The 23,280-nt window shown below is 34.2% G+C and overlaps 1 protein-coding gene across 1 annotated transcript; it reads right to left on the bottom strand.

Moving 5' to 3' along the window:
• Window positions 1–582: 582 nt before the first annotated feature.
• Window positions 583–22,121, bottom strand: LOC130961468 (piezo-type mechanosensitive ion channel homolog). The gene is made up of 21 exons (XM_057887376.1): window positions 21,813–22,121; window positions 20,833–20,913; window positions 20,048–20,207; window positions 19,791–19,948; window positions 17,994–18,150; window positions 17,694–17,880; window positions 16,245–16,360; window positions 14,419–14,503; window positions 13,318–13,533; window positions 13,057–13,234; window positions 11,580–11,708; window positions 11,233–11,406; window positions 10,877–11,110; window positions 9,140–10,678; window positions 6,003–8,482; window positions 5,187–5,582; window positions 3,833–3,991; window positions 2,288–2,794; window positions 1,856–2,003; window positions 1,601–1,745; window positions 583–1,313 (listed from the first exon to the last, which is right to left on the bottom strand). Exons 1-21 carry the CDS (start codon window positions 21,859–21,861, stop codon window positions 1,178–1,180), a joined length of 7,434 nt encoding a protein of 2,477 aa, XP_057743359.1. The 5' UTR covers window positions 21,862–22,121; the 3' UTR covers window positions 583–1,177.
• Between the last annotated feature and the right edge of the window lie 1,159 nt (window positions 22,122–23,280).

Genomic DNA, 23,280 nt, shown 5'->3' with positions numbered 1-23,280 from the left:
TTAATTTTTTAGGGATTTAACTAAAAATAATTGGTGTAGGGATCCAAATAAAGGAAAAAAAAGTGTAGAGACTCAATTAAAAAAAAAATTTAGTGCAAGGATTTAATTAAAAAAAAAATAAAGGAATTTAATTAAAAATTTTGCGAAATTATAGAGATCAATAACACACTTAAGAACGGGAATCTAACTCTATTAAAAGGCTTGTAAGGTGAGATAGGTTAAATAATAATCATATATCTTTCTCGGGTATTAATGCAGAACATGTTTTGGTTCTGATTCTACTTTGAGAGCTAGCTTAAGGGAGAGTAATACACAAGTGTAGAAGGTTACATTACAAAATTGAACAAAATGAAATGTTAGGAATATTTTTGAAAAAAATAAAGTGTTAAGCTTAGCATGGCATTAGAACATGGGCACTCTAAGGTTACACAAGATGGGAAGTGGTTAATTGAGAGCTTCAATTATTGAAGAACTAGTATCCATTCACGTCAACTATTTAATATTTATTTATTATAAAATAAAAAGCAAAATTCATAATTCAGTAAACAATTAAACAGTTTAATTAGAATAAAGACCAAAATGGAAACGGTTAAACAACCATAAAATAAAATTGGACGATCACATGGCTCCAACAATAGTTAACTTCACCCACATTAACCTGATGAATTTCTCCCAGGTTCTTTGTAGTTTTATCTCGATTTTGTAAATTACTCACGCTGTTAGTTAAATGATTAATCAATTCTCGATAATCATACTGTTTTGTGATTGAAGAAAAGGAGAGATCCGGAGAATGAAGACATTGTTCTTCGAAAACAAATATATTTTCCTCTCTAAGACTCTAACTAACCTTGACTGCTGCATTGTACATTGTATCCTCCCTAAAAATAATGAAGATCAATGTCGTGTATAAATACATTCTCAAATCTCAAATCACAACGCCTGCTCCTCACCAATCTGTTAAAATGCTCCAAAACCAGATAATGCCTGCGGCAACAGAAGTCTGGTAACACTGCGGTTAATCTTTATCCCGAGAGCTTTGACACTTGTCCTACTCCGAGTTCTGACCAACAAAACGTTGGTGGCACCTCTTTCAATATGCGTGGCAGTCAAACCAGATGTGTGAACATCAATTCCCCTTGTTAGTTGTTAGTAACCAGAAGGTAGTGTTCAACCTTGTCTAATCGGGTTTGGTGTACTCTAACAGCATGTGTGGTGACCGATATATCTTCACCAGTGTCCAGTAAAGGAGCTCTTCGACTCCAAGCTCACCCTCCGCTCTTGCAGCGTATATGTCCTCGCAGATGGCTATCAACCTACATCAGAATCATGGAACAACAATAATGTAAGTTATCACAAGAAGCTTCTTGAAGAGGATTCTAATGATCCCCTAGGAGAATGATGCATGTTAAGTGACTTCAGTTGTGGTGAAATTGACGAATAATAACGTGCCAGTGCCAATGATACACTCTTTCACTCTATAGTACTCGTTGATACAATTACACATGGTGCAAATCTTGTCTAGAAGCTTATCAACAAATTCTCATGAGAATGGAGGAAGAACTTTGTAGATTTACATCTTCATGAAATAAATCTGCAGTACCTGTCACACGAAGGTAGGTTTTCAAAGGGAATTCTCATCCTTAAGTCAGAGCACTGGAGTCTGATAAAACGTCCAACAGCTAGAACAAAGGTTATGTAGAGCCCCCATATACTGAACTTGCTGAGTGTATCACCAAGAATACCCTCTGTAGAAGTATTAAGATACTCTTAAGAAATATTATAATAGCATATTATAGATAAAACAGTGAAATATGACATGTACTTATATTTTAAATAAATTCCCCGGCCAACTTACGTGGTGGCGTCTCCTCGGATACTACGATTGCTACAGGTCCTGTGTCGCCTCCACACAATCCACTCAAATTTGATGGCTGAATATCTTGGAAGGCCCACCACTCAAATTGCTCACGATGTAAAACAAGATCAGCACTGACAGTGCTATCCTGAAAAATTGAATTCGAATTTTTAATGATAATTTAGGAGCATGAGGCAAAAGGTACAAAATATATCATAATAATCGGAGAAATGAATGCCATGTCTCTTCCCTATGATTTTAGAACTAAATTGTATATTAAAAGCAAAGATTGCTTTGTTAGAGGGAAGATTACAGCAATAAATATAGATCAGCTTCTACCAGTCACATAGGTAATGCCGATATGCTATTAGAGTATTACTTTCAAACAAATAAATTAGCAGAGGAAAAGAGAAAATGCTGAAGACAAGTTACCTCATCCAAATTTCTAACGTCACCAGAACCAGTGACACGGAAATATCTCGGATAAAATTTATAAACCCTAAAGCTGGTCATAGAGCCATTCAGAACCTTTTGAACATCAGATTGACTTGGAAGATACTGAGGATCAACAGGTTTTTCATACTTCACCACTTCTTTCCCTTTAGGCCTGTCTCTTGAAAGTATCCAGGTAAAAAAAATTTCCATGTCATCATACCAATCAAGGGACTGAATCAATCTTGTCTGAACAACACTTGGGACAAGCCACAATGTACTAGCATCAGCTTGACAGCATATCAATTGGATATCATTCTTATTATATGTGTCCAAATAGCCATGAGGATCAAGATTGGCATCAGAATCGAGTTTATTCCACTCGATTCTTTCACACAGAGTAGTTTCATACAAATTCAACCTTCCACTAACTGTCTTGATATCAACCTTAAAGCTGGCATCTTTAATTGGGTTGGCAATGTTTGTCGGGTTACCACTGCTATACATCTGTAAGCAAAAGAAACAAACAATATAAACAAACACCAATGAATTGTTACATGCTATCGTGATCCAAGGATCAAGTATATGCATGAGTAAGCATACTTGATAAAATGCACAAAGTCTACATTGAACTTCAGTAAAATGATAACGCAGACTTAGGTTCTTAAATGATATGACAATCACGTCATCCAATTCCAGAAGTAAAATCAAGTTAATAAGATCAATCGTCCAACCTGCAGTCTTGTAATATAAAGGCCAACTACTATGGGGAACATCAAAACGTACTCACTGGAATGTTACCCTTAGAAATTATTCATGCAATGAATGTGTGGCGTTGGGATGTGTAGCTATGATTGCCATCATTAATTATGTCTTTGAACGTGTGTACTTATACTAACTTTGTGACATGTATATAGGGTCAGGAACCCCCCCCCCCCCACAACACACACCCCAAAACCAAAATCAACCCCAAAAAAGAGAAGATAAAAAGACATTGATTTTGCTATCAAGTGCCCTAGAGACACTTGTTAAGATGTACTAAAAAGATAAATTTTCAAGGGAAAAGTATATATTATAGATTTTATTTATTTTAAAGTTTTCAATGTATTTAGTGTATTGAGAAGTTGAAGAAGAAAAGCAATTTAGTACACAAGCATCTTTTGTTATGTAGGGTGAAGGAAATGTAGGCAGACTAACTGAAAACAAGCATCAGTGGCTAATTCCACGACTCGAACCTGTGACATTAAAATCACATGGAGACAACTTAACCCTTTCTCCAAAGCTCCTCTTAGTTTTGAGAAGTTGAAACTTACCATCTTTAAAACGTTAATAAGAGCACACAAAACCCAAAATTTAATAAATTCTATTTAAGCAGTAATAAGAATAAGAACACCTTTTTACTCATTAAACTGAGGGTCATATATAAGCAAACACTAGCAAATGCATAAAACTGATGTGTCTGAAAATTAAGTTTGGTATCTGAATGAAAAAGATACCGCTACTATTAATAAATTAGGAAATCAAAGGCTTCAGTTGTCTTCTTACCAGCATTGGAGCCCATATAACACAAATTAATACAAAGAACAAGCATATCCCATTGCAGCATTTGGTCATTTTCGTTTGCTTCTCCCCTTGCTTGTGTGTAGCTCTATTCAACACTGAATCGCATTTGACAAGGTACAAACTTGCATTTATGTCCTCCAGCTATCACAAAGAGGGGAAAAGGATGCAGAGGTTAATTTCTGAACTAAGTGGAATTTATAATCAGAAAACATCACAACTTGAAAAATATTATTTTCCAAATGAATTTAAGATATAAGATAAACTAACAGTGTTGCTACCACCATATATGAGATTTAACAGATGGCTATGATCTATAAAGGACATGCAAAGGCCAAAATGGAAAAAAGAAAAAGGTCTTATCAATGACATGGTTTTAAAATTCATAATGCAACATCATAGTTTTCCATTTTGCTCTTTCAGAAACAATTTAATGAATTCAGCAACAGCAGAAACCTTCTACATTGTAATTGATACTACCAAATGAAATGTACATACCATAATCAACAAATTGTATTTGATACTATCAAATGAAATGTGCCTACCATAATTACCAAATACTGCTTCTATAACTTACAACTGTCAAACGTGGGATTAACTCCTTCCCAAAGACTAGCTTAAGAAGGACTACCCAAGAGACTATAAAGATTGTCTAGGTCATATCCTTAGTTGATGTAACTTACCACACCCTCTCGTGCCTAGGACTAGATTTTGCTATATGAAGTGCAAAGGAAAAGACATTTGTGGGTTTCCCAACAGAAATTGAGTCTCTAATATCATCTCAAGATTATGGGGCATATGAAGACAAATACCTAGTTAGTGTGGGACTCAACAACTTCAGACTATCTTTTACCAGTGGAATCATCATAACTTTTTCAAGTAGCATTCATTTTTAAACTGAATGATGTGAAGCAAAAGAATTTCATTCAATATGAACTTAAATTAATTTTTATTGATCTCATTAAGTCTGAGTGTTTATTTTCCTGAAGCTATTTGGGGAAGAAAAATAAATGACTTTATGCAAAATTCGTCAAGGGCAGAAATATTGAAGCACACAACACCACAAAATCAATTAAAATTAGAGGAGTAGGGACATAATAGAGGAGGCAAAAAACAACAAAAAATAAAGCTGAAATTCAATCTCCAAAAGGAACATGACGATTAAAATGTCAGCACTCAGAAGTTGTCGACTGCCTATGTACTAAAACAGCTTTCCTGCAGTCAAGAAGTAAAGCAAGAAATATACAGATAATTCCCTAGTGCATTTTCATTCTGAAATACAATGCAATTTCAGCATATGAAGATACCGGATTTACAAATGAATATTTACAGATCTTACCTTCAGCCAGTCATACATGGTGAGGGATGTGGTTGTGCATGACCAATCAAGTACGCATCGTAATTCATAAAGGAATGGCAATGCACGGTAAAGCCTATATCCTAAGTAATTGATCCGTGAAACTTCACTAGTCAAAAATTGACGATACAATGTGCTTTGGTGAGGAATGCCATAACGAATTTGTACAGCCTGAAGTGCTAGAGAAAGTGCTTTTGCTGAAAAAATAGCACGGAGAGCAAACTGAGCAGCATGTTTCTGGGATGGGTCTAACTGCCAATCATATTCTGTAACTGAATATGTGAAGAGCACGAGGTTGAAAATATAGAAAATCACTTTGCCCGTGGCAAATGAGCAGAGGTATATTATTCGATCAACCACAATCAAGAAGAAGATAGCCTGAATAGAAGAAGAAACTCTTGTAAGAAGAATATATGACATGGTAACTCTAGCAACAAAATAACAAATAAATCATCTAACCATTCTCACGTATATATAAAATGTTTCATAAACATGGCATTGGAGAACTTAGTCATTCAAGGGGAAAAAAATGAATCTAAAATTCCATTCCATTTAACAAGAAAGGAATAATAAACTGAACTATTTCAAAGGTCCAGGACACTTTTACAGAGCATAAATTATTAGAGAACTACATAAATGTTATCATACTTGGCCTGCTTCGTTGACTCAATATTCGGGTCAAATAATTTAGGTTATGGCTGACCCCATTTTTAGTTTAGTAATATAACTCTAACTAAATTTTTCCAGGCAAGTTAAAATAAAAGAAGGATGAAATCAAAAGACAAATTAAAGATATACCATTAAAATGAAGACAAATTCTTTCGGAAACTGGTCTTCAAGCTGATACACTTCAAGGAACTCACTTTTATTTTTTATGACAGACTGGTAGAAGATAGCAACAAGAAAGAATACAATCAGATCTGCACAAAATATGTATGCATACAGATCAATTTCTCTCTTGCCTCCACCAATAACTGAGAGTATATGATAGGGGAATCCCACTTCTTCCACAAAACCTGCACGCTTAGCTTTCAGGATTTCCTTTGCTACATCATCTGCTGGAGTTAAAGAAAAGTTATATTCTGCTGACGAACAATCAGTTACAGGAGAGGAATAGACAACCTCTAAAACAACCAACGCAACATTGGGATTCTCTTGACTTCTTTCAATGCTTTGAACATTAACCCTACTAGCAAAAGGGCAAAGGTTTGGGTTCTTTTCCATACACTTATCCTTATGGACAACTCTGAGCAACTGATTAATTCCAGATTCAATCCTTGCTGGTTGAATCCCATCCTCTGGCCAGAAGTTGACATCCATAGACACCTGGACAAAATAAGGAGGAGATTCTGCTCCTTGTGTGAGTGACTTCCAGTATCTAAAGAAGCTTCTGATTATCATTTTAACCATATTAGCCATCTGATTCAGTAGATCCCCTACCTTCTCTTGCCAGTTATATCGAGCGGGATCATCTTTTCGATGGAGATCTTTCCCCTTAAACCTGAAGTTTATAGATGACATCCATTCACCATCTTTAGGTGTTATGGAGCTTTGGATGAGGGTAAAAATATAGACAAGAAAGAGAGGTAATGAACTGACAACAAAGGAAGACATAATTTTGTGTGTTGGGAAACCTAATTCTCGTAACAGGACAGGATCAATACTCATCCCACAGTGATGAATTATAATTTGGTACAGATACTGGAGTAAGATGTAAATTTCTGTATATATCAAAATGATAACCCAGAAGATGTAACTTGGACCTGTATTTACACATAATGCATACAAGTAAAGAGCCCCGAGATACACCATCGATAGCAAACTGAAGTTCCATAAGAACACAAGAACAAAACAACAGTAACACACTATATCATTATTGGAGCGCATCTGGTACCATATATAACGAAATATCCTTCCTAACTGCAGACTTGCAGCTTCTGAACTCCTATCAGATAGCGCAGATGAAGATCGATCCACATACATATCACGGCTTTTCTGGCTCTCCATCTCGTCATATATCTGATCCTCAACATTTGTGTGCCCATTTGAATCAGAATCTTCTTGAGATATATTCAGAAAGCTCACTAAGTTATTAACTGCCTGATTTCCAATGGACTGTACCTGGGAAACACCATCACCTATTAGTTGCACAGCAGATCTCAATGGGTGTTCTTTTGCTTGCCCCTTAGCCTTTTTGTCTGAATCACTAGAATTGTTGTCAATATCTATTTCAGTAATTTCACACACAGGAGAATCCACTGAATGCTTGTACTCCTCTGTGAATGAAGTTTCCACATTCATGGAAGTAGATGATGATTCAAGTTCAGTTGGGAGAACAGAATCCTCTCTCATTGCATGATCGAGTCTCTCAGGAAACTGTTCTTCTTTGTCAGGGATTCTAATGTCATGGGTTGAAATAATAGAATTGCTCCGCCTTCTTCTTAGACCCTCACCACTGTGAGAAAATCCATCAATACAATTGGCTGACGTGTTCAAACTATGGAGTTGTACTTGTAGGTTGAGCATTTCAGCTTTCATCTTCTCAACCTGCATATTACGCTGTCGCTTTTTGACCTCACTTTCACGAATTTGTTGTAACTGTGCAGTTTTCCATGCCGCCTTTTTCTCCTGTTCATGCACAATAGCACCAATTTGCTCTGCTTCCAGGTATCGACATACATAATCAAACTCTTTAGAGGAAAACATGTATGACTGAAGTGCTACAAGCAAAAATATGATAATCTCTACGATTGCAGATCTAGCAGTAATCCGAAACCCATAATCATATTTATAAAAGCCAATCATCTCATAAATGTAATTCTTCTCACACTTCCCAGAACTTGGTCCACCAACAAAAGGGGACTGATAAGCAAGAGAGAGAATAATAACAGCAAAGTTATAAATGCGCAAGAACTTGAAGATTTGGTTCTTCTTCTTCAATATTTCAAGTCTCATGCGAAAGAATACCAAAGCAAACGCAAGATAACCAAGATGCAAAATGTCATACTCGAGTGTACCAGTAATCAATATTAAAATGAGCACAAGATCCAACAAATGGCAATAGCAGTAAAGCCTCAAATAGTCGACAAAGGTCCACATGCTCTTGGTTTCAAAAGAGAGATCTCTCCAAATGAACGTGTTTCTACGTTGAAACATAATCTGACGATATGTTGATGATCCTGAAAAGTTACCAAGGCGATCAGCCCGAAGCTTGAAGCCAGCCAGCATGAAGACTGCAAAGTAGCTGATCAGCATGCGGGGATCATCAACAACAAGTCCTTCAATAGAAACACCAATGAAATGAACAGTTTATTGAAGGCTTCAATGCACAAAATAATATTTAAATAATGCATCATATTTAAATACACCAGTGGAAAGCTCAAAATTTGCAAACAGATGTCACTAGTTGAGTTGTACCAGAGACATGCTACATTTAGGAAGAAAACACCGTATAATTCAAATATCTCTACTAATAATGACGGTAGGATAGAATAACTACCTTGGTAACAATAACTTTTGGCCAATTGTGCCCTTCCATTAACATTGAGAGTTAGCTTCTCCACTTATCTACTACTAACAAAGGGAGAGAATAGCATCTACTGTTGTCATAATTACTTTTGCTCAATTATACCCTTCATCTAACATTTAACAGATAACTATTGTAGACATGATAAATAAATTAACTAACACTAAATTATACAATTCGTTTTTATACTAAATTTTAATGATTTAGTTTTTCATTAACATTTTTTATTATTACTACTTTTAAATAGGACTATCCACTTGTCTGAATGATAAAGAAATAATGAACCAAATGTTCAGGCTAAAAAGGAAACCCCTTTACACCAAATACTTTCACCAATAGAACCAAATATAAAGGCATTACCATGAAATCTTCCAAAAAGATGCAATTCAGAGAAGGAGGAGAGAATTACCTAGCCAACACTTTTCGCAATAATCGAAATATCGAGTTGAAGCTTTCCAACAGTCATGACAATGAACCCCGCTTGGAACATGGGAACTAAAAGGTAAACTATCCTTCCAGATGACAAAATATTCAAGGATGAGAACAGATGCAAACAGGAAGACAAATACAGGCCAGATTTTGCGTATAATATGCCGATTCAGAAGAATACAAGCAGCTAACAGTGCAATATACAGCATGGATATTGCATTCAACAAGGCAAAGCTTGCAAGAAGTAATGCTATCATGTTTATCTCGAGACCAAATAGATTAGACATATTCTCCACCCAAAATTTCAAATATATTCTTAAGACTGCTATCTGGGTCTCAAACCGCTCCTTTCTCAAAGCAACAATCCGCTTCTTGTTCCACTTGTGACTCTCCCTGCTACTTCCCCAGATAAATCCAAAATACTTTCTTCTATTACTGTCAGAACCTCTTGTTTTAGAACTTGGAGTATCAGGTATTTGGGAATGACCAGAGGTTATAATTCTTAGTGTCTTGCTAGAATCCCCTTCTTGAATCTCAGTTGGATGATGTGAATTGCATGATGTTTTACTTGCCTCATTACATGTATCAATATGCTGAAATGAATCTTCCGAGGAGACAAACAAAGGACAAGGTTCTTCCCAGTGTCCTCTATTCAAGACTGTATTTGGCATTCTTTCCAACCACCGAAAGACATTGTATTGAAGGGTACAAGCCACAATAACTAGTACTTTTCCTCTCAATCCAGATTCTCGACCCCAAAAGCCTGGCTGGAATACACACAATCCCAGAAAGAGAGATATATCAGAGTACTTCTGTCCAGGAAACATTTCAGCTTGCTTACCCCACATTTGAAAAAGATATTCAGCAGTCACCAGAAACCCTGTGTATACTAAGAATGATTTGGATGGGATACTAGACGTCTTTGGTAAAATGGAGCAGATAACACATCCAAGCAGATACAAGAAACCAAATGCACTAATTGGGGATAAAGATGCATAAAACAGGGCAATAAATAAGATTTTTTGGCTGTGCCAAATAAGAAATCGCCTGATAAACCCAACTTTCCCTGGCTCCAACTGATCCATGTAAGCCTGTTTGTGCAGCTTGCTTTGTCTCCTCTCATAGCTATAAAGTTGCATAACAATCAAGACTGCCAGAGACTCCCAAACATTTTCAAAAGATGACGCTTTTGGGTCAAATCCAAGATAAAAATAGAGATCAATCAACTTGGATAACCACATCTCTAGACTCGTGAAGCTGCTCAAGCTATATATGAAGACAAACACCGAAATTGCATACACTTTCAATGGAAGCCAAAGCGGCCTTTTTGTTCTCTCAACAAGTTGTCTTCCAGTAATCCACAGCAGAAGAAGGAATATGTAACCAAATGCTATGTAATTGGGCCTCTCCATATATACTGTGAGAAGAATAGTCAAGAAAGCAATATAGGTGCCACAAGATCGGTATATAGAGAGGAACTTCTGCCCAATTGCACTGAGGTATGATGCAATTCTTCTTTCTGTAAAAATGAACACGATGAAATATGGATGACAATCAGTGAAAACAATAGCTGCCAAAATACTTACAGCAATATAGCATTGTTCCCTACAAATTGTTAGGAATATAATCATATATTTATCTTGCATCTAACAGTGTTATTCACTATGTATAGAAAATAATGTCATTTCAGATAAATAAGAGCACTTTTGAAAGGTACCATAAGAGAAACTGTCATCACTTTGTCTCACAGAGGAGGATGAATATATAGACAATAAAACAGATTTGTTAAGACCAGCTTTCAAGATGCCAAATCCAATAGGGGCACTAGGGGTATGCTGTATGATTGCAGAGAATGAAAATAACATGTCAAAACCATGGTTATGAACTGAACAGAAGCAACCAAGCAAAGCTACTTCCAAGAAATCCCAGTCACTATCTTCTCCAACGAGACCTGCAACAATTTTTTGAAAGACAGTGAATCTCCCCTTCCGTATTGCTTAATATGCTGCAAGTGACACATACTTGCTATTGCTATAATATTAAGAAGTATAAACCAACAAATTCCATCAATACCTAATTGCATTACAACTTCCATGCTTACAGAACCTTTTTTCTCCAAAGCATTAGAGATCAAATTAATTTGAAGAGCGTACAATAGTGCAAAATGAATCTCGCACAGAAGAATCAGAGCTTGTCGTAGCTTTCGGCTGACATTGTGGCTCAAAAGATATATCAGGAAGAATATCACTGAGGAACAGACAGAATAGAAGCTAATCAACAAACTAGCAAAAAAAACTGTTTGATAGACCAGAATTAAATTAATGGTGTACAAGAATCAAGGTAAATAATTCCATCGCACATCATTGAAATGGACTACATTTGCATGTAAAACAGACATGTAAGGGTTTGTTAAAACATACTATATACAGCATGGATGAAACCAGGCTTTATGGCAATAAGAAAGATCAATGTTAGCATGATAGCCCGAGAGCACTTGCGAAGTCCCCATGCTATTGTTGCCACAATCAAAACCTTAGTCTCTCCCTTCTCTGTGGATTAAGAAGGATTAATATGAAAGCAACAAATAGAAAGTAAATATAACGTATTCAGCCAAAATTTTTGATGAAATAAATCACCTAAAACAGAAAAGAATCAGGATCAAGTAATCACAAAACAATTAAGGTGGTTTTTCTTCTAGACTGATCACAAAAATAAGATTGAGTTAAATAAGGTTTTTTGTCCCCATATTCATGAATTTTCGTTTTGGTCCCTGTAATTTTATTTTTTATTTTCATTCTTGGGGTTTTGGTCCAAAAAAGTTTAAAATGTCATTTTGGTCCCTGCCATTAGTTTGTCTTTGTTAATATGCTAACATGTTTTATCTGGTCCCTACTATTAGTTTGTCTTTGTTAAATGCTAACATGTTTCATCTGCCATGTCAGTATTTAATGGAGACAAACTAATGGCAAAGACTGAGTGAAACAAAACCAAAAAAGTTTACAAGGACTAAAACAAAAAAAGTATGATTTTTGCAGGGATGAAAATGGTAATATCATTTTACTTCAAACTTAAACCATTGATCAATTTATTTACTGTTCAAGTCTTAAATGCTTCTCATATAGCTAAATTGATAATAAAAATTACTAAAATTGAAAACCAAAATAAATTATAATATACAATTATTATTATTATTATTATTATTATTATTATTATTATTATTATTACTAATTTTATACAATCTGGTGAATAATATTACAAATTAATATTTTATATTAATGAATGGAAAATATCTTACCATTAGTAATTAGCAAATTGATGGATCCATTAAGATATCAGTTAAAGGAACAATTCGGAAGTCAAAGTAGTATTTTGCATAAAGATATAAGTTCGAGGAATTTGCATATTCTCTTCCCATACTAGATGTCATGAAACAACTCATCCCAAAAGCTTAAGCTGATAGGAGAAGGTAACATTAATAGTTATATCTCTAATATTTCCCCTCAAGCAAGAGCCTCTCTTTTGGGTTTGCTTGATTTTCTATTCTTTTTCACTTTTGGGGTTCTCCAAGGATCGAACTCTTAACCTTTCGGACATAGAGCTCTGATACCATGTCATGAAATCACTCATCCCAAAAGCTTAAGCTGATAGGAGAAGGTAACATTAATGGTTATATCTCTAACACTAGAAACGGTGTGAAATTATATAAAATAAAAATATATAATGGTACATAGGAGCTAGGAGAAAGTTAACAGGAAAATTATAAGTTGGAAAAATAATATAATATTGACACATAAAATGAACAGCTTGGAACAAAAGAACATGCTTGAGTATACACGTAGATACTCAGCAGCATTAGCATATACAAATCACATGTATGAAAACATTGTAACTTAATACCTTCTACTGAGCACTGCTCATTTGACGATTGCCCATCCTCATCAGACAAGCAGAGGAATACAGAATTGTTCACAAGATTACCCAACGCAACCAAAATTCCTAGACAAAATTGGGCAAGCAAAAAGAAACCCGGTATCGGATAGTGCCACAGACCCACCATCTCCCAGATTTTCATGTCCTGTAAACGAGTATAAAATATCATAAATAATTCAAATGTAGGATCAACTTCGATAAGAATTGTCATCCAGTATTTTTAATTACCCGTCCAAGTTTCCAATTCAAAAATGTAAATGCCACATTGAATACGTAGGTGCTAACAGCCCAGAAGAGAATAAAGACAAGCAGCAGCCCATTCAAGCGGTGCAAACGGAATAAAGAAGGGAAGGCATAGACAATGTAGCCAACGTAAGCAAGTAGCCCAAATGCACATAAGCTTGCAAAATGAAAGCTCCAAAAGGAAAGAGCAAACAAGGAGACCTGAAAAAATTATATATGATATAGGGAACTGATAATCAAATCATTACTAAATCCCGATTTAGTGCATATGCTTATGACACCAGAAACAAGTAGCTGCAAATGCATCAAAGGGATAACTAGAAAAAGGTTATGTGCACAATAAAGCACATTCATGGAAGACGTTAGTCTCCATTAGCACAACTACTATGAGATTTTCTGTTTGGATTGAAATTATACAATTATGAAAGAAATCATTTTATTTTGTAAAGTTTAATTTCATGATAGAGAACCTAATATGAAAGTCCCATTAGTATAGTTGCCCCAAAGTTAAAAAAAAAAAAAGATAAGCAAACAAACAAACAAGAAACAAACAAAAAACAGAATAAAAAGAATTTCCATTCTTGAACCCATATAAAAATAATAATAATAATAATAATAAAGAACAGCATAATTACCATTCCCGACTTCTAAACATTACGGCCTACTTAGGAAAAATCACTTGTACTAGTAGCGAACAGTGTCCAATGGGTGGTTAGGTGGATAAGCCATAATCATACTACTGCTACAGTTAGTTACTACAACAAAAGCAGCCAAGCCTTTTTCCAACTAAGTGGAGTTAACTTCAAAGATCAAAATGACAGCAAAGAGTCGTTAGTCGTACAATAAACCACAGATTGACTTAATTAACTAATTAATATAGTCAGCTGCTCCAAAATTTGCAAATATTTTCTAGAAGTTCAAAATTTTAGAATGTAGAGAGACTAAATGAATTTGCTCAAGTGAACTTTCATACTCTGCAGAAGTTAATAAATATCAATGAAAGAAAGGGTAGAAACTACAGTAATGACTCTAAGATCATTGTTAATAACATTAAATGGATTATAATACGTTTTAAGGAATATATACCGGGAAACCATACGTGAAAAAGTTGATGCTAAAAGTCCGGAAAACACCTCCTCTGAGTAAAACATTTGTGTGCTTCACACCAGAACTGCATATTTGATTAAAGGACTCAGCAGAAGGCCACATTCAATATTCCTTGATAAAATAAATAAACAAATAAATCTTGTAACAAAATTGAAGCAAAAGACTTAAAATATTCAAGGAAAGAGATAAATGATTAAAATAAGCAATTATTTTCTTTCGACCGCCGTTTGAAACATCATCTCAAAGAAAAAAGCTCCTAACAAATTCCTAATCAACTGAAAAATCAGACAAATGCTACTGATATAGAATGCTTAAAAAATAGACAAATTCTTGAAGAATATGTTTCACTATATTAGGCATATATTTACTTCTCATCTGTTTTTTGTCCAAATTCAACCATCAGCATCAGGATCCTACTACAAGGAACCCAACCAACCTAGCCCAACCCAACTGATGTCCAGAAAAAAAGGAGCGGGGTAACCAATGAGAATTTTAATCATTCTTTGGGCTTGAACCTAAGGTGTGGTTAAGGAACCTAGGTACCTACTACCTTGACCAATCTCATGTTGGGATTTGGCTAATTGAATATCTTCTCCTTACCTAAAACAAATATTCAAACTCAAAAGATTTTGCACATGGTTTCACATGATAGAACGTATGTGCTTGTATATGAAAGTTTGTTATTGTAGTGGTTAAATGCTTGTGGGCCTTTGTGGCCTAAATCTGAGCCTACATTGCCATGCATAATTATTACGTAATGTATGCAAAATACAAAACAGATTCATACAATAAGGATGCCAATAGTTTAGAGTGATTAAATGAGAAATATGTTGCTGAACACCATAGTGCCTGCAACTAACTAAACACATGAGCAACGTCATTTGATGAAGAAAGCAAGGCAAGGCATATTTGAAATGTTTTCCGGTAACTGAAAATGGAAGATTGTTCACTGAAATTGAATGTAGAACTCTAGATTATTTTGAGTTGATAGACATCATAGTTAGCTTTTATAACAAGAAACAATTCATTAGGACGAAGGGGAAAGCTAACTATTAAAAGAAAGGAAAATGAGGAAATCAACGTAATAGAACTACCTGTTGAATTTGTAACAAGAAACCAAAGAGAGGAAGACAGAAACCCTCTGTGACTATGAATCTTTCATTAAACTAGCAGGAAAAAATATATATTTGAAATAGCCTGTACATTTTAACAACTACTATTAAACAGACAACAATAATGATCATGAGATATTTCCTATATCACAATCTTAGGAAAAGTCGTCCTAAATTGAGAGTGTTTGTTGAATATTCCCAGCACTATGTCTCAAGTTGAAACATATGGATCATATGCATTAAGCTTGCCATCATTTTTTAGTTAACCCAGTCTAATTTCAAGCATGAAGATCCTTGTCATGATAGGTCAATTTATGTTATATCCTACCATGCCAAAAGTTTCTTTCTGAATGACAATTCAAATCAACAGGTAATGAGGAGATTTACCAAAACATATCTGCGTCTTGACTCTTGATTAGTCTTTCAAATGGGATATCAACTTACATGGTATCTAGAGGCGCTGAGGCAGCGGTTACAAAGACCTCTAGGTAGATCAACTAGAATTTAAAACTGATTTGAAAGGACAATTTATATAATATAGTTCCATGGATTCTGGCTGATTCTCAATCAAGTGAATCGGGTAACAACTTTTTCTTCATACAAATATACTGATCACTGATAAAGAAATATTTAAATGTGTTCTTGAAAGATATAACTAAAGCAAAATAAATCATAGGAATTTCACTTGATTACCTTGATTCACGAATGAAGAACGAATGCTTGGAGGGAAGAAGTTGTTCAGTCAGGCTACAATCTGATCTGGAAACAATAAAATCCATCTCCTCCAAATCAGATCTAATGAAAGACAGCTGTATCACAGAAAAAGAATAAGACAAAATAGTGTCAGACACAGCAAAATCAAACTAAAAAATTGAACAAATAGCTAAAAGAGGGAAAAACATTTCACAGTCATATATAATTTTGCATAAAACAGATATTGTCCCCTGGAAATTTATTTCCAGTGGTTACGCTACTTTCAGACCTTTGCTTTCTTCAAAGGTTGGTAATCGTTCTCAATTTCTCTTTTGGGAAGATCATTGCTTAGGTGATGCTCCTTTTAACTTGGCTTTTCCTCGTCTTTATTGCCTATCCTCTTTGCATAACTTTCCTATTAGGGATTTCTATCTATACAGGAATCTTCCTACTATTGGAACTTTCACTTTTTTAGAAACCTTAATGATAGAGAATCCATTGTGTTAGGTAACCTTTTAGGTCTACTTAATAATGCCCCTTTGTCCTCTAACCTTGGCAAAAGATTATGGTCTTTTGATTCTATGGGTCTGTATACCTGCAAGTCATATTTTCAGTCTTTATCTCAATCCTCCACGGTAGCAACTTTTCTCCTCAATAAACTCATTTGGAAATCTAAAGCTCCTTCTAAAGGCAAATCCTTTATTTGGACTATTATGGTTAACAGAATTAACACCAATGACAATTACAAGGGCCATTGCCCCAAATGTCTGTGTTATGTGTTGGGGAGACTCAGAAACAGGTCTCGCATTTGTTTTTACAGTAGCCCAGGGCCATTTCTTTGTGGAATTCTTTGTTTGGCACTTTTGGAGAATCTTGGGTGTCCCCCGGTGCCCCGCATCACTGGATCAATTTCAGAATTTCTTTTGATGAGGTTTACAGGTTGTGGGAGAAAGAAAGAGGTAAATACCTTTGGCAATGAGCCATATATGCCACTATCTGGAGTATTTGGTTAGAATGCAATCTACATACTTTCAACGATAAATCATAAGGCTAACTATTTGTTAACCTGTGATACACTCAACATGTTAGGCTCACTAATTTAACAACAAAATATATCACAAGAAGTGCGACAGTGGTCCCGCAGTGAAAACCCATAATGTAATTAATTATTCACTTGAATAATATAAAAGGCAGTGGGGCAGGGGAATGAGGAGCGAGGAGAGAGAATTCTGACCTATTTTTGTGTATGTGATTTCTGATGAATGTTTGTACATTAAGTCTATATAGAGGGGTTGAGAAACTTGCAATGCAAGCTTCGGCTGAGGTAGGATAGTAATTACATCCAGCAGTAGTTACATTTTATTACTAACAGTTGTACATTCAGTTACACCTGCATTAACTCTAAGACCATATGAAATTTGAATTGAAAGTTACAAAACAGACACATACCATTGTGTAGTAAAGTATGATTGAAATGCTAGAACAAATTTTGGTCCACTCAGAATTTGCAGAAATTTTGTAAAGACCAATTATATCAGCCATCCGATGAATTGCAGTTGGAAATTCCACAGGAAGTTGATATATGTAAAGCAGAAAAATATCAACACCTGCATACAGATGAAGAGGTCTCCACCACCTATAGAACAATGAACACAGCCATAAGTGCAAAGGACATTAAAAGAGACTATAATACACCCAAAAGGAAGAAAGGGATGAGTAAGAGCATGAAACATCATCAGTGAAAATCACCTGAAAAGCCCAAGAAAGTTGCTTGTTAGAGACCAATCCACAAGACCAACACAACTACCAATAAAAAAAGGTAGTGAGTCCCAGGAAGGATGGCTAATTCCAACAACTAGCTGAATTGCAGGTAACAGCAAGCATGATGCCACTCGAAGATGAGAACCTTCAATTAAACCATAAAAATAATAAAATCAAATTTAAAAGAGGGAACAAACTTTTCATTGGGAGTTTTTATCTTTTATTTTTTTAATGAATAAAAGATACTTCCATTGATCGAAAGAACATACTTTTTCAATGGGGGTTTGAATTGCATCATTTACAAAGACAACAGGCATCAGAAAAAACAGAATGACAATTACAAATAAACACATTGCAGAGAAGGTGAGGATGAAAAAGTTATAGAGAAACCTAAGGAAAGCTTAAAAACAGTGAATATAGTAACAGGTTAATGCCCAATTCCTGTAACAGCTAAGCCTGTATATGTTATTCTGTATTGAAATATACAACTAGTTAAATGACACTATTAAGTATTAACTTGTACATAATAGAACTTCAAACAAATAATTTTGTAGCCCTGTAATATTTCCCAAGTAATGAATGCTTTTACACAAAATGAAAACTAAGAAAAAAAGAGAGACAAAAACCAAAAGAAACCCAAAAAAAAGCTATCTTCAAATAATCATTACACAAAATTATCAATAGATATAATTTTATATATGGATATAAATATTAATACTTACACAAACTCATCAACACATTAATTTTATACATGGATATAAATATTAATACTTAGTTGTCACAATGATACAAAATCAACAATATTCTACCAGTATTTAAGAATCTTTCAGTCAAAGAAACAAAAATTATTTATATCAAGAGCCAAAATCAAAAGATTAAATATGTGTAATAATAACAAATGTGAAAGCATAAGCACTTTGTCATATTAATAAATGGTCTTATTTTCAAATCTTAGGAATAGCAAAAAGTTTTTTATGAATATATATGTAAAGGTTATTTTAGGAAAGAAACGTTGGGCACCAAACTCCTCCCAATCCCTTTTATATATAAGAGAAGTAGATGAAGACTCCGGTAATTTCACTTAATGAATGTACATAAACACTAAAGCAAGTAACTAGATAAAAGTAAAATGAGACATACCAATTTTGCTTATTTTAGTAAAGGCTTTTTACTAAATTTTCAATTAAGACCTATAGCTTAGAAGTTAGTCATTGAGTCTCTAGTGTATAAAATTATCAATCAGGTTTATTGTAGACTAAATATTTCAAAACAAGTTCCTATACGGTACAAATATTTTTCAATTAGGTCCTCCTATTTGAAAATTTTGTGATTAAGCCCTTATATTGGATATAATCATTATTTTTCTGGAAACCTTAGAGTATAGGGACTTTACCACAAAATGCTTCAAGTTGAAGAACTTGGTTGAAAAACATATGTATTAGATATAGACAATTTTGTGCAATATAGAGTTACTTAGAGATTTTACTGAAAAGTGAAAAATGTAAGACTCCAGAGTAATTAATGTCATTCAACATGATACAGAAAATTTTGTTTCCCTCAAAGAAGAATGCAAGGGGGTCTGAAAATAGCCAGATAGGAACATAACAATGTGCCCGAGGACATATGTTGAGTTTTTTTGTACTTATCTAAACCTGGGACAGAGAGGACACAAACTCTCTCTCTCCCATATATATATATATATATATATATCCTGTATCTAAACCAAAAGCATCCAAAAGGAAGAGAAAAACATAAACAAGAGGGTCAAACAAACTACTTACAAACCTAAATGTTCAATAATTGATAACAAATGACCCCGGGATGAATCTTGCCATGTATCCTGAAGACACCTTTTCCAGTATATATCAATCAAAGCAACAATAAGTGCAAGTAGTTGAATAACCAAGAAATAAATTGCATAAGGAGATCTCCAAGACTGAACTCTGCAAAAGTACATCAGGAAAAGAACTAATCAGTACATCTGGGAACAAAAATGACGAACCATACAATAATTGAAAAGAAAATAAATAAATCAATCTCACATCATAAACCCAATGAGCTTTGCCCACCAGGCATCAGGTATACTCCAGGAAACTGGCTCGGCAGCCCATATTAACAGATAAGTCACTTGAGAAAGTATTGCAACTACAGAAAAGATAACAACTGGCCACAGCAACAAAAGCCTCCTACGGAAATGAAATCCTACAAGAAAAGCAACATATCTAGTGATCAAACATTGAGACAATATGAATATATTGAGCTAAATCACAGTATAAACATCACATACATGCCTATTGCATGTGTATCATACAAGGTCTAACACCGACACATGCTGCACACATGGTCATAGCACTTAACTGATATGTCCATGGATTATAGAATAATATTTTTCATGAGGACAAAGTTTTAACATCCAACATTATAAACAAATACATAGGGAACAAGTTTCCAAATCCAAGCTGATAAACAAATCTACCAACTCTTCCATCAAATAGAAGCAACTTTGAATCTCTCAGAGTTTTGTGTTTTAGCGACAATTTAACAGATGCAGCTCAATAGATTGTCACAATCATACATCCGGAGTAAAAAAATCTTATTCTTCATTTTCTTTTGTTCCTCCTTAAATCCTCTAAAAAATGGTATATGGACTCCATTACTTGTATTATACATCAAAAACTGAAACCGAATGTTAAGCAATTATTAACCCAATCAAAAGGAGAAAGAGTTCCATTTCATACAGAATTCCCAGAGCAGGCACATTATTTGCACATTGTGATGAAACAGCAAATTGCAGTTTAATGCCAACAAAAAGAATTAAGTCACTTACCTAATTGCGATACATTGTACAGAATAACAAGAAAGGCTATCAAATCAACAAGTGATATCAAACTCCAGTTGATTAGAGCAGCTGCATAAAACATAGCACATAAAAATCAGCACATACTTCGAAAATGGAGTATAGTCATCCATACATGTCTCTATATATTATATAGAAACTAGAAAGCAAACATAAGTGTCAGAGGCTAAGAAACAACAGAATTCGAGAACAAAAACACATCTAACATTCTTCCTTCCACTGTTAGCCACTCTAATAATCATGTTGAATCTTAATCTTATGATTCTCACCAATAAAGGGTGTGTTTGCTTCTCTTCGTTTATGGCAATAAAATTCAATATATTTTTCCCTGGACTTAGAAGTTATTATATATTTCTGAACCTTCTGTAGCATGCTTGAGTAAGCTTCTAAAATAACCATGTTATATAAATAAATAAATAAATCCATCTTCAAAAAACAATAAAAAAAAACTTCTGAAGTTGTAGATAACTGGCTGCTTCTACTTTTGCATTTTATCGTGTAAGTCATTCTTTATTCTTTAGAAGTTGATCGTAATGTATCAGAATTCACACAGTATACAGATGCAGATTCTCAATAATAGTTACTCTACCTAGTTTCTACTCACACTCACTTGGAAAGACGACAACCAATGACAAAATAACTCTCTCTTATAAGTCTCTAACTTCAAATAATTTGTTTAAGGATATCAGCTCCGCTAGGAACAATTCTCCAAATGCAATCTAATGTAAATTTTGAATTCCATTTCATCGAAACTAACAAAACCTTATCTCAAATCCGTCAGTGACACAGGAAACTAATCATTACGAGCTAAGCACATATCATAAAACATAAAAGGATTGCAAAAATAGAATTAATTCGCACCTCACCTCACTGTGAGTTCATAAACACGAATTGCGCATGACATCGAAAATAAATTATTCAAAAAATAAAATAAAATAAAATAAAAGCACCTGCTAGAAGCAGCGAAGGGAGAAGGAAACCGGCGAGAAATTTCCCCATCGGAATCGGAAGGGAAACAAACCTGGCGATCACATCGAAGATTCGAAAAACAGATTCAGCTCGGAGATTCGGATTCCTCTCTCTTTCTCTTTAAAACCGATTTATTTTTTTCTCTTAATCGAGAAGAAAAGGACTTTCCAGTGGAGAGGGAGTGAGAACTGAGAAAGAGAGAGAAATCTCCTGAAACTGCTATCAAATCCTGAGAATCGAAAATGGTGGTTTCACACTTTCAGTTTCAGTTTCAGTTTCAGTTTCATCCGTAAAAGCCAATAACAAAAGTTAACATCATCAACAAAAATAAATAAAATATAAAATAAAATAAATTATGGAAAAAATAGTTTAAATATATCCTGTTCTTATGCTGCGTTTGTCCAATGGTTTAATTTTTTTAATTTTTTCTGGTATTATTATATTTTAATATTTAATATTAAAGTGAATGCGACTTCGCGTTGGTTTTCCAATTTTGTGGCTTCGTGATTGCGCTCCTTGTGGCTAAAGATTTTAAGGTGGCTCACGTGGCGCGTTTGATGGAGGGCTAAAATGGTCATTTGGTTAGTTATTTATATTTTGGTGCCAATCGCTTTTGAAAATCTAACTCGTGGCGCTCACATATATTAAAACATTAAGTCATTAAATAATTATTTGCGTTTTTATGGATTTTAATTTTTGGAAAATGAACACCAAATCTTTCCCAATAAGCGTTTAGTTTGTTAGTTAACCTACCGGTCTTTCTTTTTATTTTGGTGCTACGGAAATTAAAAAAGAAAAACAAACAAACAAACAAATACAGTGCTCCTCAATTATTGTATCGTTGTAAATTTTGTTGTAAATGCATAATATGATTTGGAGTTTGACGAAAAATACAAAAGCTATTTCTTGAATACAAGATAAAACTAACAAAAAAGGCGTTTATTATAGAAAAAAATAAGACTAGAAAAAAAGACATTTATTATAAAAAAATAAAATAAAATTTTATATAATTATTTAATTATGATCAAATTAATCGGTTCAATCTATGATCTACTTATTGAATCAATGATCTAATAATTCAATAATTTAACTGATTTAATTATCAATTTAATTATAATAACTATAAAAAAAAACTCATTCACCTTACGTATAAATATGAACTCAGAAAATTTGAAATCACATCAGAATATCTATAAACCCTTTTTTAGCTTTAGGGACGCAAATAATAGTTACAAGTTACAACATATCCTTCAATGTGTCAATAATACGAATTCTTATTCACCCTATGGTGGAGTTAGAAAAGCATAAATAATGAGGTGCTCAATGAAAATACATTGACCCTTTTTTTCATACTTTGCAATTAGTTGATGCAGATTACCAAGGATGGAATGTGGTGTTCAAAATTAAAATTATATATATATTTTTTACATTTTAATAACATTAAAATTA

Source organism: Arachis stenosperma, chromosome 2, assembly GCF_014773155.1.
Source record: "Arachis stenosperma cultivar V10309 chromosome 2, arast.V10309.gnm1.PFL2, whole genome shotgun sequence".
Taxonomy (NCBI): domain Eukaryota; kingdom Viridiplantae; phylum Streptophyta; class Magnoliopsida; order Fabales; family Fabaceae; genus Arachis; species Arachis stenosperma.
The sequence above is the reverse complement of the archived record's forward strand: the minus strand, read 5'-3'. Positions and strand labels throughout refer to the sequence as shown.